At 37.5% G+C, this 25181-nt stretch overlaps 1 protein-coding gene across 1 annotated transcript in view; it reads left to right on the top strand.

The window, feature by feature from the left end:
- LOC129247085 (zinc finger protein ush) overlaps positions 1 to 25181 on the top strand; it is a 99284-nt gene that overhangs the window by 8047 nt on the left and 66056 nt on the right. Inside the window, exon 2 of the mRNA XM_054886000.1 lies at positions 16870 to 16914. Within this exon, the coding sequence (XP_054741975.1) occupies positions 16870 to 16914 (45 nt within the window). The remainder of the gene's footprint in view (positions 1 to 16869; positions 16915 to 25181) is intronic.

The raw sequence follows: 25181 nt of genomic DNA, 5'->3' as shown, positions 1-25181 counted from the left end.
CGAAAATTTAAATTGATTGGGCAATCATTATTACTTTTGTTTAGAACCATTCATGGCATTTATTTTTTAAAGCTAATAACTTTCAAATGTTAGCCGCAACTGCGCCATAATTCCGCCATCCGTAAACTACAATTTTAGATGACTCGCTGGAGGACCTCGGTCGATATCTCGTGAATAACTTTAGTAATATTGGCTTTCAATGCCTCACTCGAAGCTGGTTTATCGACAAAGCAGGTGTGATATCACAGGAGATTGGTGGCCAATTCACTACTCCGAGACGAGAGATAATTTATGATGGCGCGATAGCGTTCACCATTTACTGTTACAGCCTTGACTTTTAAGAAATACGGCCGATGATTCCTCCAGCCCATAGGCCGCACCAAATACCCCTGGAGGTTAACTCTCCTATGTTCCACAGTAAAGCTTGAGTAAGCTAACTACTATGAAATTAGAATTTTTAGCGACATTCTAAAAGTAGCACTTAATAGGATTCTTATATTTTCTCGCTATCTTCATTGGAAAATGGAAATATTTCTTTCTACATATGCTCATAGCTCTACACAACACTAGAATTAATGACTTTTCATATGTGTGCGTATGCATGTACTTATTGCCGACTCGACAGCATATTTCCTATGCCAATCATAAGAAATTCAAATTACTGCTAAATAACTGCCAAAACGACTGACTAACATCTGCACGAATAAACAAAATGTAATTGTCCATATTCACGCCTGACAGTGTTGGACTTCCTGCCTACCGTCTGCCACCTAACTTGCCAAACGCTGAGTTAACAAATAAACCAACCGGCCGAATGAGCGAACAAACAAACGATCAGCCGGCTAAACAAGCAGCCTTACGGCCAAGCCGTTTGTCAGCCAGCCAGAAAGTCAGCCAGTCAGTCGACCTGCCTACATAGACGTACACCTCTGTAGGGGAATATTGACTGCTGCTGCTTCTGCTGCTGCTGCCGCAGCTACTCCAACTCGGATTCTTATCAGTTTACTATCTGTTGGATACATTCATTTATAAAAACACACAATCCACCTTACATACAAGCATACATACAACCCCAAAACACGTGCACATGTTAATACAGCAACTCATACTTACATAAATAAACATCCCTATAAGAATTGGCTGATGAAAATTAGTACATACAAAATTTTCTGACTAATTCATGCGCAAATGCTTTGCATATTGTTTTTGTTGGTAAAAAAGGGGCCATATTGTTCTTTCTTGCATTCCAAAAATGTATATGCAAATGGGAAACAAATAATCGCATTCGCCAGAGTTGCATTTCTCATGAGAGAGAGATAGAGAGAGGAACTCAAAATTGATAATTGTTTTATGCAGTCCAAAAGCATTGGAAATTTTTGAATGACAAGCATTTCTCATCCTTATGATGGCAGAATCAGCTGATGGGCTGACGTCACTAGGGATGTATTTACAAAAACATTTACAAAAAAGATTCTGTTGGTGATACCAACGCTAAAATCAATCAATCATACTTTGTTGCCGTCTGAACAACGGCTGATTGGACGAGTGTGTGAATGCATGTGAAATGATCGTGCAGAATTCGACTACATTTCTCAAGTGACGTGATAGCCGAAGTTCTCTTCAAAATTTTCTTTTACACCACAGTTAAAGAGCAAATGTGGTAAATATATCATCCTTGTGATTGGATTAGTGCGTGAATACGTGCGAAAGGAGAATTCTGAATTCTGCTTCCGAGTCCCCGATGACGTGGCAGCCAAAGTTACTCGCTTAATTTCATTCTCCACCATAATTGAAGTCCAAACCTGGTAATCTAATATCCCTGTGTCCTTTTCCGATTTCACTGAACTATTTGCGATGGATATTTACATACAGTGGCTCACAGAAGTATTTTGCATAATAGCGCGTATGTACAAATTTAAGATTTTGTATGTACTAAGTATCCGAAAATAAAAATGTTAATACTTACACGCATTATTGAGCACTGTCTTAGCAATTGGGCTACACATCATGCACAAAAATTGTACCGTTAGGTGCATATAACAAAAAACGTGCGTAGCAATGAAAATGTGTGCTCACAAAAGTATTTTGCTTATTGTTTATAGATACCGTTACTGGACGCAGTTCAGTTACTTTTTCTGTTTTCGCTGAAGTTGTGGCTACAAGTGCGTATTATAATCAATTTTATTTGTAATTGAGTTCATTTCGTTTGTAATTGTGGTACTGTGCATATCGGAAATGCCAAAGGGTAAAGAACTAACTACAGCTGAAAAAAAAATTATTTTACATCTCCATAATGAAGGAAAATCTACGAAATATATTTGCAATATGTTTAGTCGATGCCGCCAAATGATAGAAAATGTAATGAAACGGTGTAAAGAACGCGGTAATTTAGAAAATTTAACCCGTTTTGGTCGACCAAAGTTGCTAACTGAGAGAGAAGAACGCCAAATATTGAAAGAAAATCGCAAAAACCCACATTTATCAGCCCCAAAAATCAATGACAAAATAAAAGCAACCTTTCAGATTGAAGTATCCGATGAGACAGTGCGCAGAGCCCTCAGAAGCAACAATATTCACGGTCGTGCAGCAAGGAAAAAACCACTGATTTCACAAGTCAATAAAGCAAAGCGGCTTTTATTCGCCAACACCTATAAAACCAAAAGTTTTGAGTTTTGGAAAACCGTCATATTTAGTGATGAAAGCAAATACAACATTTTTGGTCCGGACGGACGTCGTATGGTATGGCGGAAGCCAAATGAAGAGCTGCGATTAAAAAATGTTAAATCCACTGTTAAGCACGGTGGAGGTTCCGTCATGGTATGGGGTTGTATGTCGGCCCAAGGAGTCGGAAAGCTGGTGTTTATAGATGGAACGATGGATAAACATCTTTATTTGTCTATTCTCAAAGACAACTTACATTCCAGTGCAGAAAAAATGGGAATGTCGTCTAACCACTTTTTGTTTCAACACGACAACGACCCCAAGCATACAGCTCATGATGTCAAAATGTGGATACTTTTTAATACAAAACATTTGCCAACACCTCCTCAAAGTCCCGATATCAGCCCCATAGAAAATCTGTGGGCCTATCTCGAAGAAAGAGGGCGAGAACACAAAATTTCGTCAAAAAGTTACCTTAAAGATGTTTTACTCCAAGAATGGGAAAAATACCTCTTGACTTTTGTCGCAAGTTAATAGAATCTATGCCAAGGCGCTTGGAAGCAGTTTCCAAAAATAATGGTTATCATACGAAATATTAAATTAATAGAAATTAGTATATTTGTACACCACCTAATCAAAAGCAAAATACTTTTGTGAGCAATGAATTCTATTTTATTTTACTTTTTTTACGTTTACATTGGAACATATTTTTCTTTTAAAGTTTTAATACATTGTTTATGTAGATATAAGGTTTATGTTTAAGAATTTATGAAATAATTAACAAATGAATTTAAAAAATATACAGGAATTGAAGCGTGAACTTATTTGTCTTCTCATGCAAAATACTTTTGTGAGTCACTGTACATCAACTGTGACTAAAAATTACATCAATTCTGATTTTTCGTATGTGCTGACTATTTACTTCATTGTTGATCATAAAGCAGCATTAGAGTGAGCAGTATAGCTATATTTTCTTCTTCTTCGTTTATTTAGGAAAATTCTTGCTTACAACCACATATTTGGATAACTTTTACTGCAGTTCAGGGGGTTCAGATGCCCAGCATTCATGCCATCTCTTCGGTGGACGCTCGGATGGTGTGGATCATCCTGCCGTTCAACGCCATGCTCGCTATGCGTTCGCTCGACATTCTGCAAACATTTCTCCACATTTTACTCCTTCTTCTTAGTCACTAGTTTATGTCTGTTACATCACAAATCTCTTTAATTTCGTCATTTGGTCTTCTATCATAAGACGCTCCGTCTCTAAAAGTATTCGATGCGGTACCAGTTGGCGATTGCAGTGGAAGAGGAAGAACTCCTCTGCGTTGGAAAGATCAGGTGGAGGAGGACTTGGTTTCACTTGGTGTGCCCAACAGACGCCGGTTAGCACGAGAAAGAAACGACTGGCGCGCTTTGTTAAACTCGGCCAAGATCGCGTAAGCGGTTATCGCGCTTTGTCTTTGGCCTTTCCGCCGATATCTGCATATTTAAGTATGAAGGCGTTTTCTCAAACTTGAACAGTAATCTCTACAGGTCATGTTGTTGTTGTTGTTGTTGTAGCAGCACAAACATTCCCCCTACCTACATACGGGGAATGCTGCTGGAGTGACAGTCCTTGGCCGGATATAAATCCGGGTCGTCTCTACAGGTCATCTTCGTTTTCTGCTATCAACATAGCATAGTCTGCGAAGAAAATTATTCTACATACATCAGTTGTCATGCGGAAACCCGAGGCGGCTGTTTTAACTTGTTCTAAGATTTCAACCATAATAACATTGAACAGTGCTGGGCTTAAGTTATCGCTTTGCCGAAATCCTGATGTAACCAAAATCAACGCTGTTAACTTGCCTTTAACTTGAATCACTGTTTTCATTTTGCTGTAATTTAATTGTCGGCAAAGTCCATAAGTTAAAAGCGGGCAAATCACAGGAGTAGAAATATCGCCATCAACTTTTTCCCCATTATCATTAAGAATGTGACGGAAACTTTGTTCTGAGCATTGCTGGATATCGCCATCAATAATGACTACAATCCTCTTCGTTTGGAATAGCTGAAGCGCCTGGTTTAAAAAATATGCTGACAGCTGGAAAAAAGCTGCCAAAAAATACATTTGTTTAGGCCCCTTCTATTCGCCATTTCCCCGCTCGCTATCTCTATGGTCGATTAACTTGACGAAAAATTTGCATTCGAAAGCAACAACAAAGTTATCGAGTAAGATTCGCCGCTAGCGAGTATGACTATAGCTCATTAGGCCACACTGCCTTACCAGCACACTAATTTAAAGCAGTTCTCTTCCCGCGTTGCCGACATATGTTCATTTGCTTCGTCTATTCGCCAGCCGCTAAGTCTTGGCGAAAAAAGAGGACTTTTGTAAAACTAGTGAGCTATAGCAGTTTTAGTCGCTAGCGGCGCATCTTACTCGATAACTTTGTTGTTACTTTCACATGCAATATTTTCGTCAAGTAAGCAGAGCCCAAAGATAGCGAGCAGATAAGTGCCGAATCGAAGGCGTCTTAACGGTTAAATTCCTGTCACTGTTCTTGCAGGGATATAAGTTGTGTAAATATGTATATATGTATATGTGCGCATACGGTATCTACGATCTAGAAATGAAGAAGGAGGAAACAAAAACAAAAATAAAAATAAAACAACGAATTCTGCGGATTGTTGTTATTATTGTTATTATAATTCCTTGAAGTGAATATCAGCAAAATTTAATCACATTCTCAACAAAACACAAAAAGCCAAAGCTAGCAAAGGCAAAAGCAAAAGCAAGACGCGGGCAAGAAGGCGAAGCAGAAAAATTGCGGGGTTAGCGGCAGAGAATGAACAGTCAAGTTACTTACCACTGGAGATACTCAACCATATGGATATGTGCGCAAGTGTGTGTGCGGTAAATTCAACATCGGTATTTACATATACTTCATAGCTATACAATCGTACAATCAGCGAGTTAACTACATACAATAATGGAGTATGATACAATACAATACAATACTAGCTGTAAAAAAAAAATATATATACATACATTGTTTCACTTGAAACAATTATTATTCCCTTAAGATATCAACAATAACCGCAACAAAACAGCCAACCAACCAACCAACCAACCATCCATTTACTAAGCATATGCGCATATGTGTATGAGTGCCTGTGTGTGTGTATGAACATATTCTCAGTAGCGATTGTAATGTAAATTTGTTAAGAGGGCGAACACTTAAGACTTTGAAATGCGAAACAAAAACAACAACAATAGCAAAGTGAAAAACCCCACCACCATTTGGATTTTGGCGGCGTGTTGTCGAGTGCACTGAGCCATCGCATTATTATGCTCGTCTAAAGTCAGTGGCGGTTATCTGTGGATTAACTTAAATCTAGCGCACAGTTGAATTTAGTGGGTGGGTGGATCGTAGCCTGATTTCTTTGGAAAGTGATATGTATGTTATCAACGCATTCTAAATTTTGTCGGAGAGAAAAGTAAATACTTCATGCTGAAATGGAGTACACGCAAATATTAACACACAATTTACTCAATTTTTCGAGTTTAACCCTCGCGTATAGGTTTAAATGCATTAATATAATTTTATATAATTACAAAGCCATCGAGTAATAAAGGGTTGTCATAGCAAATAAAAGGCTTTTTATTTGGAAAACAAATAATCTTTCTTCAGATATCTGCAATGTATGCAAAATTATCGGTAGCAGTGAAAATTATCAGAATCAGTTCGGGTCGTGTTCGTTGTACTCGATAATTACAGCGATACTGCAACCCTGTTATTATTTTGCAATTCTGCTGCCTATACCCAGCTGGTATTTAACCAAGCATTTGCTATAAATGAGATTTTAATAATGAATTTTTTGATAAATTTACCAGTGGCCAACTTGGAAATCAGTGGAAGGAGTCAAAACTTGCTGCGGATGAAAAATGGCTTATGAGTGAAGGAAGAAGGGAGCGCGAAAATCATCAAATTTCTTTAAAATAATTCAATAGATATTTCTTATATTTTCGGATGCTGAAACATTCAATGAAAACAGTGCATTAGTGCCTGTTTTTTTTTTTTTTTTGGTGAAGTAGGGTTCAAAATGCCTTCGCATGCCTTCAATGAAAACAGTGCATTAGCGCCTGTATTTTTTTTTTTTTTTTGTGGGTGAAGTAGGGTTCAAAATGCCTTCGCACTTACAGCAACCGTCGTCCACTACGTCGAGTGGTGTGGCCACTAAAACAATCCCTCCTCCTCTTCAGCGGAGGGAGCCTCCTCCCGGCTTGTCTTCTTGTGTCTCTGTCTGTGAGGTCTCGCTTTGTTGTACTGCGTCTTTGTCTTTTAACCGCATACCAGCACCCTCGCATTTAAGCATCTTGCCAATAGCATTAGTCGGCGCGATTTTGCCAAACTGCTCCCTCAGAACATCGCTTTCCACATGCCATCTGTCGCAATTACGGAACGTGTGTTCGGTGCTAACATCCACCTAATCACTTCTGTACTCTTCTGGCTGAGCTGACAGCAATAAAGGAGACGGCACTTTACACGAGACAGGCCTAGACAGAATACTGTCATCAGTACAGTGACCGGATGTCCCCAAGCTCTACGATGAGGCTTCTGCGCTCCGAGTTAACGGGCACAGTAAGATACTACTACTAACAGCAACACCTCAACGTCGTGGCTTCCAGTACTCCATACGGGCAATAAGATACTCAGCGAGAAATACCTCCTGGGATGCTATCGCGAGCATCACCCATGCAGGCACTTGCTAGAGGCTGAGACACCTCTCAGGCGAGTCAGGAGGCATTTCCTCTCCTATAGAAACGAGATTTAAGGTCAAACACGACTACAACTATTGCGGAGGACAGTTTACAGACAGACACTAAACGACATTCATCGGGAGTCTCTTATCACCTTCTTAAATTCCCAACCTCTGAATGTCGTCATCGGAGTCCAACCACCACCCATCACAAATGCAGAGCTTCAGCTGTTTTACTCTTTATTTAAATCCACAGTTGATCCCATAACCAACTTCTCAGCGTTTAATCTGACGGCAGCAAGTTGTAAATATTTTTTTTATTGCCGTCTAAACTTCGCCCGCAGTTGGTGTTCTCGGATTATGCTCTTCTTCCTACGCTGCACTCCAACTTTGGTCAGTCGGAGAAAATAGAGATCATTTTCATTCACTACCGACTGAAAAACATATTCGAAAATCTATTTAAAGAAGCTAATAATAATTCCGTGTGGCAGTACTTTTTGACTAATTTTCAAAAGTGCAAAAAAATAAGCAGTAAGAAAGTTCAACATTGTGAATGCCAACAGAACAGAAGGCGCACTGGGTTTAGAGATCTACTTTGAGGCAATCATTATTTTTAACAATTTACTCACTCCACGGAAGGTCAGCTAGCCGCAAAATGTTTTATCAATTCAAAAATCATACAATTTTCCTCGAGGCTCTTTTGGACTGATCGGTGAAACTCAAGCTAAAAATCAGGTCTGAGTATCATGGATGATATTGACAACAACGACAACCCTAGCTTCAGTTAAAAAAAGTTGATTCGTTAATCGCGCTCCCCTCATAAAAAACAACACCAGTGACTTTAATCGGCTGTTAAAAGTCAAGCGTGTTTTTTTCACTCCAAATCCATTATTCTTATACTATCTGAGCAAAAAATTAGGTTCGTCGTTAAGCGTTAAGTATTCGATCCACCTTCAAATTGATTTTCAGCCCATTTAGCGAACGTACAGCGCAAACGATGGTTCGAAATCCCAAAATAATTAATTTTTTTTTAAATGTTTAAGACTACTTCTTATTATACTCAAGCCTACATACAATCAAACGTATTTTCCGAAAAATTTACAATTTCCAAACTACTTGGATCACATGGTAAGGGATAGCTATCGTGCTAAAAAATCATCCAGTGACAGATGTTGGAACTTCTTTTACTGCTGAACTTTAATTTGTATATTCAATTTCCAACCAAGTGAGAAGCAATAAAATAGATTGGAGTTTTCACTCATCTCGATCACTTAAAATCATTATGCAATGACGGTTTTCACAATTCTTACACTTGCACGTGCATATGTATTTTATGTTAACATACAGTAGTACTTATGCACAAATAGACATGCATACATATGTAATCGGATACTCTGCCTTTATTTGAAAGAAATTTTTTAAAGTAGGCAGCATTTTAACGAAAAAAGCTTTGAGCACGTGCCGCTTGTCCAAATAATCATACCTGCGTACGTACTTTAGTAAACATTCAAAAACCTATGTTTACGACACGCGTCAGTAGACTTTCGTACAGTAAAACTTGTTAACTTGGGCACCCCTATTATATGAATGAGAGTCGCACAAACTATTTAATGAAATAAGTGTTTATATTTTCATTTATTTACGAGTAGGAGTCTTTGCAAGGCCAAAACAAAATGCTTTTTTTTAATTTTTTTTTTTTTTTTTGATACAGTTTTGAATAATTTTTGGTATATTTTTCTCAGTTCATAAAATATATGTTTCAGGGATCTACAGTATTTTTTTCTTATGTTGGATAGAAAACCCTACAACATCACAAGAATGGTCCTTGACTCTAAAACGCAATGGGGTTGCAGTAAATCTCCTAAAGATCTACAAAAATACGATGTTTTGCGGTGCGTAAGGCTACTCATAATTGGATCATCTGAAACAGGAAAACCCACAGCATTTGTTAAAAAAAGTAGTATTCTCTTATAATTTTCAATGTGGTTTTATCAAAGTTTATCGTTTTAAAGTTAGTATACAGATCTTAGGAAACTTGAAAACTCCATGTAAAAAAATGCTAACTCCATATAAAGAAATGATGAAAGAAAAAATTCGCATGTCAAATTTTTGCATTCGATACCCAGTTCTTAAATATATTCGTACACATATAACTACTTATATTCGATTATATCTGTTTTTGATTATTCTATTTCCAAAAGGTTCTTTTTGAAAAAAAAAATCACAGGGCAACCCAGGTTTTGCACAGAAATGTAAAGGGTTTCCCAATAACAGGTGTTAGGTGTTAAAGAGGATGATTAACAATTTTTTATGGATGGATGGTATTGATCTGGACAACGTTGCTACGCTACGTGTCACACAAGCAACGAAACCATTGATCTTTTACAGGGAAAAATTTCCGGACCGTGTTATCTCTCGAAGAGGAGATCACAATTGGCCTCCAAGATCTCGTGATTTAACACCTTGTTACTTTTTTTCTTTGAGGCCACGTGAAAGAGAAGGTCTATGCCAACAGCCCAGGGTCGATTCAAGACTTCAAAGGTAGCCACTTTGTAATTCGGTTATGGAAAATTTCATGAAAATGATATTGTCCTGTAAGCGTGGTCGTGGTAATCATTTGCCTGATGTTATTTTCCACTATTAACGACATACGTTCCTCTTTATAATGAAATAAACATCCGATAATTTATATAGAAAAATAGCATTTTTCTTTGAATATCAAAATAACACCTCTTAAAAAACCCCTATATGTACTTTTTGTGCTTTAATATTTCTCAAATGAAAAGGGGCAACGTTGTTTTCTTCTTCTATGGAACCGCTTGTCAAAATTACTTCGGCAGTGCTATTTCACAAACAAGGGATAATAGCAATATTTTCCTAGGGTATTTTCTTGGAAAAAAGGGTGTAAGCGCTAATTAAATATTTATATGTACTTATATACTCTCTCTTGAGAGACCTGTAGTCGCACTAGCCTTCAGCAAAATGATAAATGTTTAAAGCACATTTTTTCTTAAGCATCGTCCATTTTTTGGTTATATAAAAAAGTTAAAATTCAAACTGCTTCCTAGGCAAATACATCAGAATAATGTTGCCAAGAAATGAAAATATTATTTCGAGAAAAATGCGTTTAAAGTTTCTCCAGCAGCCCTAAAGTAACTCCAGACGGATTTTAATTAAAACCACATAGCTCCGTAAGTTATGTTCGGATTTTCATGAAATTTAGAGACGATATTTTTAAAATTGTATACTCTCAGGAAGTGGTAAAATCGCTATTTTGAAAATCGAGAAATGAAAGTGTATCCAAGCGTTTGGCTGTGTATATCGGAGGTTGGACACACTTTTTCTCAATTTTTGCACAGCAGTCATTAATATCTGGTCTTATGCTGAAGACTACTTATTAATACCTAAAAAATGTTCCTCAATTTCAAACTTTTTCGTCAGCATTATTAGAAAAATTGTGACCCATCCACTTTTGATATAATATTGTACAAATTTAAAGTAAAGATGCTTCGAGCATTCTTTATATGGAAAGAAATACATAGCCAGCCACAACCCAGAGTCCTAACCACTAGTCAATCACGGCCAAGGAACCGTCGACAAAGAAATTATCAAAATTCAACGCGAGTTTTGCATCAATTTAAACTGGCTCATATTATATCCAAATTGAATGAGCTGAAAACTACATACCCAGAATTATTCTAAAAATGCTGAACAAGACGTTTCAAATTTTATTGAAAATTTGTTGAGTTTTTTTTTTTTTAATTTTGCATGAAGTTTGAAACATAGAGTTATACGGGTATGGTTGTAATATTAACTGTGTTTTCGTTAAAAAATGAGAAAAAAAAATATGAATATAAAAAAATCAATAGTTTAAACAAACAATGTCTCGCACTGCTATCATTTTAATCGTCACTGTATATACATATATTATACAATATAATATGATTGGGGCTTACACTCCTGTTGGGTGTTTAGCCGAGCTGCTTCTTTTATGTGTGATGTGCGTCTTGATGTTGTTCCGCAAATGGAGGGTTTTAAGCCGATTCCGAACGGCAGATATTTTTTTATGAGAAGCAAAAATATTCTCGGAGAGGCGGAGAGGCGAGCGCTATTAGAAAAACTTAATAAAAAAACAGAAAGAGAGGAAAAATTTATGAATTTTTTTCTCTATATAGAGAAAATATCTCTATAAGCCACTAACGAAGAAAATCGTTTGATAAATAAGAAAGTTGTGAATAATAAAATAAAAATATACGAGTTATGTATGTTAATCATTCAAGTGGGATTAATTTTGCGCCATAAAAGATACATATATAAAGCCTAATTTTATAGCGTTTCTCTCAAATATATATTAGTTTGGGTGGAAAAAAGTCCATTATTTTCTCGCTGGGTGGCTGTATCTCGTAAAACATAGATCAAACAATCTTAAGTTTATGCTCGTTACCAAGGTGACATTTCACACTAAAAAAATCGTTAACTGTTCTTGGTTTGTTAGTAGTCGTGGCATAGGCCAGAAACTAATGATCGACCATTAAACAGTGTTAAACCATTTGCCCAAAATAAACAATAAAAATAATGGAATTATTTTTCCCCAAATTATATGCATAGGTAAATTTTTGTTTTTCTTTAGCATGGGCAATCACACAATTTGGGCATAAGGCCTGTAGTATCCAACTTAGCCAGTGTCCACTGTATAAAGAAAGTGAGCGAATCATTAACATCTGAAATGTATTAATACTGTAACCATTTAGACATTTCAAGTCTATTCATAGCAATATATTTTAAGTTATCTTGGAACTTTGAGCGTACACACACACATACATATCACTTAACCCAGTGTGAACAAGTTTCATTTTGAAAATTGATATGTAATATACATAAATACAGAATAACAAGACGTGCCTGCGATTAACTATTTGAGATAAACTCTTTAGTATTTGAGTTATACATTTATTTCGCATACCACGCGTAAATATCATGAATAAAATCTAATATTTGATTATACGAAGTGTATTTGGATAATTTTCGAAAATTGTAGTCAAGTAAAATGAAAATACGCAGATATCTTCTTGCATGACATTCTCATGAGACGCCTGGTATCAATCAATAGAGATTTAACTTCATTCGTTTAATTTTTTTCCAACGCCATCAATTGGAAAAGTGGAGAAGTTCGTCGAATCTGGGGAAACGAAGAAACCTCTGGCTACTGTCAGATATGCCAAAAGTTGTCGGAGCAGTGCTCGCTGTTCTCGATGCCAGCGGACAATCGGCTGCCACGCTGCTCTTCGAAATTGGTCGGTGAATCTAAGACAAAAGGGAACAGTGTTTCAAAACACAACAAAGTTTGTCTTGTTTGGATGCATGGACATTGTGGTGTTGGAGGGAGCGAGTTTGCTGATAAACTGTCACAGAAGCATACCACTAGGCCCTGAACCCTTTCTAGGTGTCAATTCTGCGTCGATTCAACTAAGGATTGACAACTTCATGAGGTCTACCCATATAAGATGTTGGCCTGAGTTGAACTTCTGCAGAGTAGCCTAGGGCTTTGAGAAAGAACCAAACAGGAAATTAGCGACCTTTCTCCTAAAACTTAGTATGAAGGACCTGAGAGTATTGGTGGGTATAGTCATAGTGCACAACGCCTGTGGTCAGCATATGGCAACCATGGGAATCATTGGCAACCCAATATGCCTATCCTGTCTTGAGAATGAGGACACTCCAGAGTTTTTTCTCATAGTTGTCCGGCGTTTTCTAGAATCAGACTTAGGCTATTGAGTTGCAATGTACTGAGTATGGGTAAAGTTCATAGTCTTCCTCTTCCGGATCTCTTAAGATTCATCGCTGAATCCAAAAGATTTGCGGAAGCAAGACATCAAGCCAACTTTTCCGTCTTACAATCCATATTGTATCTATCCCGCCTCTCTATTCTTTGTACTCTAATCTATCCGGGTGTGAAACAATGGACTTCCTTACCGAGTGCTTAGACTTGTCCAACCCCCTCACAAATCTAACTCATGGCATTGCACAGCTTACTGCGGTTCTTTTGAGTGTCAAATTGAACTGAAGCCAATTTTAAGGCCAAGCATAGCGGCAAGAGTTAGGTACATCACGGTACGCCGTAATAAGTTTCGGTTCTTGGTGCAGTGCTAACACCTGCCAAAATAAGCTGGTATTCCCTAAAACGGCCTGACTAAGTGGAGTGGGACAGGGGACGAGTGGGATACCAGCCCTGTTAGGACTAATTACTGGGCATAATCCATGGGGTATCGTCAATGATTCATGCATGATGATGATGATGCAGGTAGTACAGAGCATTTTTTTTGCCGTTGTCCGGCTTTTGCCATACTTAGGTGGCACATCTTTGGGTCGAATGCATTGAGAATGAGCTACATTATCTTTCCTTCGACTAGCTGCTAAGATTCTTAATTTGAGATGTTTGCTGATGAATCCGATGAATATTGAGTAAATTGTGATACTCCAAGCAGCTTACGGAGAAAACGAAAATACGCAATTTTAATTTTAACAACAAATCCTTCGTATTGTATGGCCGTGAATCCTGGCCAACATCAAATGAGAATGTTTTTAAAGTGCAAACGTAATCGATGCTTCTGCACAATAATACGCGCTTGGTAGTCAAAAAACTGGTTAGAGAACGCCGCACAAAAGATGCAATCCAGTTACAATTGGCGTCAAAGTCCGTAAGAGGAAGTGGACATGGATTGGGCCCACGCTCAGAAAACTAGCCCAAAAAATTGCAACGATGGCTTTAGAGTGGAACCCGCAAGGGTACAGACGATGGAGGATCCTGGCGACGCAGCCTGCTTGAGGAAACAACGCGCATTGGTCTTACTGGACTCATTTGAGGCAAAACGCAAACGATATAAATAAGTGGAAATCGTTAACTTTGGCGCTATGTGTCACATAATCGGCGTTTACGCAAACTATAATAATATTGGGTATGGGAATAAGTGGTGGGAATAAGTTTCCTTTCTTAGCCAAAGTTACGAATTATTTAAACAATTAAATGATACATAATATTATATAAAGTATGCGCCATTGGAATCTACCACTTTACTCCATCTTTCAGGCAGTATACGGATTCCTCTGACGAAAAATTCGAGTTCTTTTGACTTGATCCATTTATTGAGCCAGTTTAATATGCTCTCGTAAGAAGTGAACGGCTCTTCAATAAGGGGTGACTTCATTGATTAGAACAGAAGGTGCAATGTCGGGGTAATACGGCGGGTGGGACAAGATTTCCCAATTCAGTTCCTATAAATATTTCTGGATCGATTTAGCAACGTGTGGCCTGGCGTTGTCATGCAGCAAAATCATTTTGTCATATCTACCGTCCCATTCCGGCCGCTTTTCTTTAAGAACTCGATTCAACGGCATTAGCTACAGTCGGTAACGATCGCCAGTAATGGTTTCAGATGGTTTAAGAAGTTCATAATAGATACCACCCTTCTGATCCCACAAGATGAACCATGATTATTTATTTTTTTCGCTGTCGATGGGCAACTTCTTCGACGCTTAGGGTTATCATAATAAATCAATTTTTCATCGCCAGTGACGATGCGATGCAGAAAACCTTCTCTTTTCTGCCGTTCAAGAAGCATCTCACATATCATCAAATGTCTCTCGATATCTCTCTCCTTCAATTGATGTGGCACCCAGTTATCTGGACCATTTCTATCGCGTGCAAACGTTTACCGATGTTTGATCTGTCAACATCCAACTCGTTAGACATATCATTCCCGCAAGTGCTGTGTTTTCGGGACGAACGTAGACATTTTTGACATCAAATGAAAAAGGATCTTCACGCTTCAAACGAATGTCAACTACTGCGATCGAAACCTCACACATACACTTTCAAATCACCAGTATATTACTAGAGCGAACACAAAAATAGTATCAGCAGCGGCTCCTCTTTTACGAGGGCGTAAACTTATTCCCAAAAATAATTACAAAAAAATATATATTCATCCTACGTATCAAATTTCATGAATTCACACCCCACCTGTCCTTATCATTTGAGTTCTATCTCTTGGCCTTAAGTGCAAAGGACAATATTGCCTGAATACTTGAAAAAATTGAATAAAAAATCAAAGCCCACGAAATTTTTTGCTTCCGGAATCAAATAAAGGGTGGTTAAGTTTCAAGGGCCGGTGTTGATTTTGGATAAAATACAATTTTTGTAAGAAATTATTATCACTATTCTTTATTATGATAATAATGGTATGGCTCAATTACACACAGAACAAAATATTGGCCAAATTGCTGCCGCGGCTTTAGTGACACACCTCCATCCGATGGTCCAAATTTTCGATGACGCTGAGGCATAATTGAGGTTCTATGCCGTTAATGTGCCGAATTATCTCATCTTTTAGCTCTTGAATTGTTACTGGCTTATCGACGTACATCTTTTCTTTCAAATAATCTCAAAGAAAGAAGTCCAACGGTGTCAAGTCACATGATCTTGGCGGCCAATTGACATCGCCGCGACGTGAGATTATTCGGCCACAAATTTTTCGCGCAAAAGGGCCATTGTTTCGTTAGCTGTGTGACAAAAGGCACCGTCCTGTTGAAACCACATATCGTCGACATCCATATCTTCCAATTCGGGTCATAAAAAGTTCGTTATCATCTCACGATAGCGAACACTATTTACAGTAACTGCCTGACCGGCCTCATTTAGGAAAAATACGGCCCAATGATGCCGCCGGCCCATAAACCGCACCAAATAGTCACTCTTTGTGGGTGCATTGGTTTTTCGGCAATCACTCTTGGATTATCATTCGCTCAAATGCGGCAATTCTGCTTATTGACGAATCCACTGAAGTGAAAATGTGCCTCATCACTGAAGACGATTTTCTTCTAAAATTGGTCATTCACTGTTGCCATTTCCTGCCACCATTCTGACCATTGACGACGCTTGAAATGGTCAAGAGGCTTTAGTTCTTGAGTCAATTGCACCTTGTAAGCGTAAGTCTTTATGCATAATGTTCATCAACGACGAGCGTGAGAGGTGCAATTGTTGGGCACGACGACGAGTTGGGGTGGACGGCTCTTCAACCACACTATCGCGAACAGCAGCAATATTTTCTGAATAACTTTAACGCGTTGCTCGATTGTGTATCTTTCCATGGTTCAAATTGAGTTAGTCTGAAATTGAAAAATGTCAAATTAAATGCAGAAAAAAACTTGACGTTTATGTGTGGTTCACATTCAACATCGGCCCTTGAAATTTAACCACCCTTTGGAAAATGGGTCTGACGACAGCAGTATAAAGCCACACATTATTTAAAAAACTATACAAAATCCCTTACATTGAACGCATTGTGTCCATTTTTTGTTGCTATATTTTTTGACAAAATTTTATTACTTAACAAAGCTACATATCTTTATTATTGAAATCTTCTAATGAATATTTTTGTATTAATTTTATTTTCAACATCTTAATTATAGGTGATTGTTCCGAAACGACAGACGAGATGACAGCCGATAGTAGAGGTGAGTTCGAGCAAAGTGGTTTGAATGCTTTTTGTTTTCCTATAATTTATATGCATTAATGGAAATTTAAATAAAACACATTCGACACCACCATCGATATGTAGTAAAAATTTGAAAGAAACAAATTGATGCACAGGTATAAGTAGATTAAGTAAATAAATGAAAAATTCAATAATGGCCATAAAAAACTTTTTATGGTTTTTATTCAATATTAGTCGCACAAATATTTACGGTCACTGTGAAAAAGACTATCAAAATAAGCCATAAAATTACGAAATTAAATTTCACACCCAGCGTGAAGAAGTGGTAAGAGCAGTGGAAAGATTTGTGAATAATCTGTAATTGGGGCCAGGAGGTTAAATAAATCGAAATTAATCAGTAACTTTATTACCAACGGCTACTTTGGCAAGAGAGTGTGTCTCCATAAAAATCAATCAATAAAACCGAATGTTTAAAACTGCAAGGCTAAGAAAGCTAAAAATGAAAAAATAAATATCCAGTACGTATAGATAAGAGAAAATGAGAATGGATAAATGCATATGTATGTATGTATGTATGTATGCACATATGTATGTATTAATGCGCGCACATACCCATTCACACTCACACACACATATACATTTTAAACTAATATAAATATATTTTTGTTTGGGAGATGTGAATTTATCGATTTTTACGATCCCGTAATTTTCGGGGTCTCGTTATTGCAATCCTGAGCTTTCGGGTCTAGTCCCGACCTTGAGATATCCATTTTTGCCAGCACATGAAATTCTTCTTCAGAAATTACAAATCCCGAAAATTTTCTGGACTATAAGCAAAAAAAAAAATTAATAAAAATACCTAAATCCCGTGCTCTCGAGATCCCGGTATCCCGGGATTGGCATTCCTAATTTATGTATATGCGTTCATCGGGCGTGATCTCTCCTGCTGGCCATTGAGTTGCCGATGGCCAGAAGTTGGCGGCAAAGTCGCGTGCTAAGCAACAGATAACATTTTATACACTGATTTGTAACATTTATGTGTGAGTAAGCTGATGTATGCGTATGCATGTATAAGTGTAGGAGTATTTAGAATAGAGTGAAAACCCAAAGTTTATCACCATTTGCAGGAGCCGCAGCAGCAGCAGCCACTAGCCGCCGGTATATCCTTTTGCCACCATCAGCATACTCAGCCATGCGTCAGCGCTTTATTCGCATTATTTTGCCAATAAAAATTTAATCTCCTTCGATCCTAACGCCCGCCGCTTACTGTCCGCCCTCGACAACGCCTTGCTCTCGACGTACTTGGTGATATGCACATTCGCAGTCATTTGAAGTTCCTTTTTTTTCTCTCCCTTTATTATTTTAATACTAAGCTTTATCTATCGTAAAAACACACCATCCAGCGATGATGTCAAGCGGCCAATTGCAGCTAGTCGATTTAGTTAAAGGATGCGAAAAAACGTTGGGGGGTGGGAGTTTTGTCAGAGTGATTGCTCATGCGATGGTGTTGTAGTTCACACGCAACCCCTTTTTCGAGTGACGTTGACTTTGTTGCGCCCACCCCTGTGTCTTTTGACTTTTTGTCATTCGGAAATTGATTATGATATGTATACTTGTCACTCATCTACATAGTTACTCGCCAGCGCCCTTGTCCACACGTCCATCCGCAGTGTGGCGTGTGAATGCAAGCAACCAACCAACCAACCCTACTTGCCACAATGGATGTTTTGTGTGTTTTTCTGTAAATTTTTCGGATTGACAATGGATTTGTGCGGTGGTTATGTGTGATGGGGTGCTTGTGTGGGCCAACGGCGGTGTCAAATCAAATAATTTTAAGCATAATCAAAAACGATATCAACAACCAAACTGAAAATAGAAATAAAGTTGAGTTTGTGATGGGGAGAATTCTATTATGGGTCACTTTGTATTTGAATAGACTGGGTGAAAAAGCGACGTAATTAGGTAAGCTTATTAAAAGGGATAAATAAAAATTATCCAAACTTAAACGGATTGCCCAAATGTTATTATAATCAACCAACCGAATTTTCCACAATTTAGAGCTTAGTTGTTAAAGAAAAATACAAAATATTTCCGCTTCATCCTGCGTTATTGAAATTGTCAAAGATTAATTGCTTTATGCCTAGTAAATATCTCCTTTTTTTAATATAATTATTACAACATGCAACAGTTGATGAGTGGCCTATAGAGGGTTGAAAAACTATATTCGAAAAAAACTGGCAGTAAAGACAAAACCTATCGCAATAGAACCGTGAGAAAAACTAAAAACAAAACAAAAAAAAAACGTATGAAAGCGCCGAGACGTACGCCACACTTAACACACTCGGTTAACTACCCGAGAAAGGATATATGCGCCAACTACACGAGCATTTATCTTCTTTTCCCAGTATCACCCACAGGTACGAGGAGTTTAAAATAACTATTTTTTAATCCAAACTGAGTCTATACACAAGGTGAAGTCCAAAGTAAACAAGACTGAGCTAAAATATAAACGACAAGAGCTTTGTTCTGATAACTTCGAGTTTATTTATTCAAATAATCCCCGCTGGACTCGATACACTGTTTTACGTGATTTAAAAGTTTTTCGAAAGAGTGTTTCAGGTCATTGGCCGAAATGTCCTTTAGGATGTCGGTACAAGCGTTTTGGAAGGCATCAACGAACGCAAAACATGTTCCTTTCATTGCCAAATGCAATTTTCTGAATAGGTAGAAGTCACAGGGAGCCATATCAGGCGAATACGGTGAGTGATTGATGGTTAAAATGTGATTCCTAATCAAAAAATCAGTCACAAGAGTGTATCGATGAGATGGTGCATTATCATGCAATAAACGCCAGATTCCTCCTTCTCGGTATTCAGGGCGAATTCGACGAATGCGATGCAACAAACGCTTCAAAATGCCAAGATAGAAAATTGTATTGACGGTTTGACCCGTTGGCACGAACTCCTTGTGGACGATTCCCTTGGTATCGTAAAAACAAATGAGCATTAACTTGATTTTTGACTTCTCCAAACGCGATTTTTTGGGTGGTGGCTCATCTGGGGCCTTCCATTCGGCACTTTGGCGCTTAGTTACATGTTCATGTTGGGAACACCACGTTTCATCAGCAGTTACAATGTTGTAAAGAAAGTTCTCGTCTTTTCTCGTCTCTTTAATGAGGTTTTTCGAATGTTGAATTCTGAGCAATTTTTGGTCCTGAGTTAACTTGTGCGGAATGAAACGTGCATAGACCTTTCATAAGCCCAAATGATCAGTTAAAATGCGATAAATCGATGTTTTGGAGTTATTCAACTTCGATTCCATGAATTTCAACGACGATTTCAGTTCACTTTTGAAATAAATTTACTAACGATTTCGATGGAGTTTTCGATGATTACTGGTTTTGGGCGGCCCGTATGTTCATTGTCATTTATGTCCTCACAACCATCTCTAAAAAATTGCCAAATTTTTCGTGGTAAATGCTATTAAGTTAACAAGTAGAAACATCATTCAACTGTTGACTCTCAATAAGTGCATAATTAACCGTTTAACTAATTTATGTATACCTACATGCAAAAAATGCGATATATAATGGAATTGCATGCTTAACTTTTTTCTACTAAAGTGAGTTTCACAAGTTTTGATAGTTTTTTTTATTTATTTTAATAAATTTTTAATGAAATTAGAGTTCATTCTCCAATAGTCAGGCGGTAATTAGTGCCCTTGGTCCATTATGTATGTGTCGGGCAATGTGACTTCTTTCGCAACTGTGGCAAAGAGGCTTGGCTGATGAGAGACCCTAGAGACGGTTTCATCGCGAGGATTGGGGTTTCCTTGAGAACCTGTGGTCTATTCCTGGAAAGATGAGCCTCGCGACAACTCGGCGAGGCTAGTTTGGGGTAGATCAAAAGAGCTCGAGGGAATTTCTAAGGATAACAAAGCCACAACTCTCGAGTTTGAAGGATATCCTTGCTGTGTATTGTCCGTTAGTTATCCATGCGGTGAAACTTGAAATGACTTCAAGTACTTCCTGCAAAAGCTGTTTGGAGTGTGAGATGGAATCATCTTTGCCAATTCTTCTCAACTGCTCTGCTCTCATCGGGCTAAGATTCAGACATCTGGGCTCTCACTTTTTTGCTACACCTGTAGATTTACCAGTTTTAAATATCAGACACATGTGGAATTTCATCAGTAGCGGGAAGCGGTTAATACAAATGTAATTAGCCACCCTTGGTCGTCCAATCCAAAGCCCCTTTTTCCTGTTTGGTTCTTTTCCCTCTGTTTTTTCTCTCTCTGTATGACATCACAATGGAGGAACTCTGATTATTTGTCCAAGTTGGCCCCTCGGGTGAGCAGCCATTTATTCTAAAATTCACTCCACTACAAAAACCATATCAATTAAAGTATAATTTAAGCTTTGCGCAAATTGGAAAAAAAAATCAAAAAAATATTTCGTAAAAATTGTAATATTTTTAATCAGGCATTTTAGAAAAACTTCGAGTACGCAGTGTTTGTTAAAGCCATTGAAATTTGAAATAACAAAGGGCGATTTTAAAGTGGCTCAAAAAACGTGCTGATTTTTGGCAATTTTTTGGGTGAGAGTTGCGTGTTTTCTTCCATAGAAAAAAATGTATAGCATTCGTTATATGGCGCACCCAGTTATTTTTTTTTTTTTTTTTGTGTTTCACAGTATAATATTTCTGTATAATTTGTTTAATAAAAACTTGTACGTATACCACCATTTGTCTATGTGCAGATTAAAAACTATTATTCATATATTTTTATGGTCACCTTACTTATTCCCTTTCATGCCGTAGTAACTACCAGCATTATTTTTCTCCATCATTAATTATGCTCAAAACTCAATCCTTTTGGACGTGTCACATTTCACCTAAAAAAGGAAAAGTTTCAGATCTCACACCAACCCTTGACCTCGGTTCTTGCAATCACTTCGCTACTGCCAAGCTCTGCTCCCAGTTTTTGACACGAAATTTGAGGCAAATGCGTTGCTCTAAAAATGTATATGCGCAGGTATGTATGTATGTATTGTTGAATTGTATGATGGCCTTGTAGTTGTGGTTTTTAGTAATGGTCACCTAGTGGGTGGCATTTTTTACATACCCAAGGACATACCTATCTATAATCACAGCGTTAGTTCTGTGTATCCTTTAGCAGATTCTCCTTTTTTTTGGGCTTACTGCCATACTGGTTTTTTATTGCTTATGGTTGCAAGTATTTTGTTGGTTGATTTAATTTGATTATTATTGTATGTATTTTAACTTTTTGGGTATTTTAATCTTTATCTGCTGTGGCCACACTCAATGAAGGCACCATTTTTTCCGATTTTTTTCCGCTGTTCGTTGTCACTCTCACCATTCGCATTTATTTTTATTATTTTTAAAATTTTCCAGGCAAGTTTTTTTAGCCTATGAATATCTCGATTTATTTTGCTATCAATTTACTAACGTGTCAATACTGCAACCAATGAAATTTAAAATTTTGGGATGATAATTTTTTTAACACAAATTATTTGGTCCGGTCTTATGATGAAAGTACGAGCTGTGTAACTTTGAAATGGAAGTATATGAAGAAGCGGATAAATTAGCTAAACAGGCCGCCAAAATTGGCTGCACTTCACAGGGCAGTACTAGGTAAAGCGTCTGCTAGGAATTTGAGCTGTGAATACTGATTTTTCATACAGTTCTGCCTTAGCTTCTAATACTCTATCCGGGCTGTTACTTCTACCCAGAATAAGTTTTGGCATATTTTTTAAGAATTTATATTTACCCACAAACCTCAACAGTGGATCAGCTCTTCTGTCATAGCCATGCTTCGATCAGGGTTGGGCATTTCGCACCACCTCTAAATTGCACTATCACTAAGTCTTCAGTTTTTCTGTGTTTTACCTATCGGATTATTGCATTAAGTATTTACTGCACTATGCCTAACCCTGGTGTTGATCAATAAGCTTACATAATTTGACTGGTTTTTTATTATTACTTCATTTAAATGCTCTTATGTGTGGAATATCTATTATTTATCGGGCTGTCAAGCTAAAATGAATATTTTTTGTAACCTCAACTCTCAACATATGAACACGTAATAAAAAGATAATCATCCACGGCCGACATTAGCTACCCTTAAGCTCCTCACATTTTTCCTCACCCCAATCGGCCCACCGGTCTTTCTGAACTATTTACAGAAATATGAAAATTTTTTGCAATTTTTCCCATTATTTTATTTGCAACAAATCGGCAACTTCATTTTTATTTATTCATACTTGATTCGAAGTAAATAGACTAGTCAGCATAATTGACAGTTTGACAGTTGTCATAAACAGCGATAAAATTTGATGACTGTTGATTTTGTACATATACATGTGTGCATATGCATACACACATACATGTACAAGTTTGAGAACATTAGTTGGTAACATTAGTCAAAAGCGGTCTAAAGAAGAAGGTTATATAATATTCTACAATTATTTTCGTTATAAAACATTTTAAATGCCACCACGGGCAGAAGACCTCAAATTCCGGAACACATTGATAAACCCACTGCTCTCTTATCACACAATTTTTTTTATATTTTGTTTTTATTTATTAAAGTGCTATAATATGGCAGATCTTCATTACGTAGCTCAAGGAGTTGTATTGATTCCCCTGATTGCGCTATCCATGAATGTTGGTATTTGCGGTACATGCCCATAACTGAAGACCATTGGTTCACACCTTGAATGAGGATTTTGTTTTGGTTTGAGAGCTCAGAATGTGTACCAAGGAACCACTGAAGCTTTGGCATTTTTAAATTCAGCTCAACAGCTTTGATTTTGATTTGCTTTTTCCACTTGACCTTTGCATCCAAAGTCATGCCTAATACTCTTAGCACTATTGGCATATCTATATATGGCACTATCTCTCACAGGATATAAAAAGGTTTATTTAAAATATTTTTTTTAGTGAAATCCACGTGAACTGATTTAGTTTCATTCAATTTTATATTCCAATTTTTAGTCCATGTAGCAATGGCTAGCAAAGTATTTCTGCAATTTCATGTTGGATTCGTTTTCGATAAGCAAATGTAGCTACTTTGCACGTTTTCGGTACTGATAGGTCTGAGGTCTGTGGCTAGCAAAGTATTTCTGCAATTTCATGTTGGATTCGTTTTCGATAAGCAAATGTAGCTACTTTGCACGTTTTCGGTACTGATAGGTCTGAGGTATAGAGTAAGTATTGCCTAAGTAGTAAGTAAGTTTACTGCCTTGTGGTACTTCGGCCGATATTATTATTTTTTTTCCATTTCCGTATACGCCCGTTTTTGCTTTAGTATGAAGTACTTTTTTGACATGTACGATTTCAGAAATGCCAGTGAACTGCAAGTAGGGTTTTTAGTTCATAAAGCAGTTCTTCGTGCCTAACTTTATCAATTGCCTGGGCGACGTCAAAGAGTATTGCTAAGCAGACTTTATTCATTTCCAGCGCATTTTCTGTTGTATGAGTTATTTGTTGCATTTGATCGATAGTAGAATGCTTTTCCCGGAAGCCAAATTGATGTGGTGGTATGAGGTTTCTGCATGTGATTATTGATTCCAAGCGCTTTGAGAAATTCTTTTTGAATTGTTTACCCATTACCGAAAGCAAAGCGACGGAGAGAAGTTTTTCCTGGTTTAGGCATCATTGCATATTATTTTCGATACTTCCCATTGAAGCGCTATATATTTGAAATCTTGGCATATGTTCCTCATCAAAGTAAATTTTTTTAGTGTTTTCCTGGATATGTTTTTCAAAACTTCGGCGGGTATTAAATCATTAAGTTATTTTATCACACCTTGAAGATATACTTGCATGGGCTAGAGCGAATTCAAAACGGAATTAGTCAGACTTCATATTCACGGATATTTGTAGGACTTTAGTAGGTTTTTGGCCAAGCTTCTTCTTCAAATTGTGCTGTGCATCTTAATGTTGACCTTCAAATTCTGGCCGAGGCGCGATCACAATTACAAAAAAATTCTTCAATCATTTGATGATTCATGTCCCCGGCAGCCAAATGAAAAATTTGCAGAAGATGCTTGGATTATTATCTAGCAAAGCAGAGTTGCCAGCTGCAAACTTTTCCCATTTTTCTGGAAAAACGCCCAATTTATCTAATTCAATATTCGTAAACCCCATTTATGTATAGTAAATATATTTAATACTGAGTAGTAAAGTCCTCTCTCGACGAACAAAACTAATAATTTATAACGCTCTTATCATGGCCGTCCTAATGTGTGGCGCAGAAACTGGAACGATG

Source organism: Anastrepha obliqua, chromosome 5 (genome assembly GCF_027943255.1).
Source record: "Anastrepha obliqua isolate idAnaObli1 chromosome 5, idAnaObli1_1.0, whole genome shotgun sequence".
Taxonomy (NCBI): domain Eukaryota; kingdom Metazoa; phylum Arthropoda; class Insecta; order Diptera; family Tephritidae; genus Anastrepha; species Anastrepha obliqua.
This window is presented reverse-complemented; position numbering and strand designations above follow the sequence as displayed.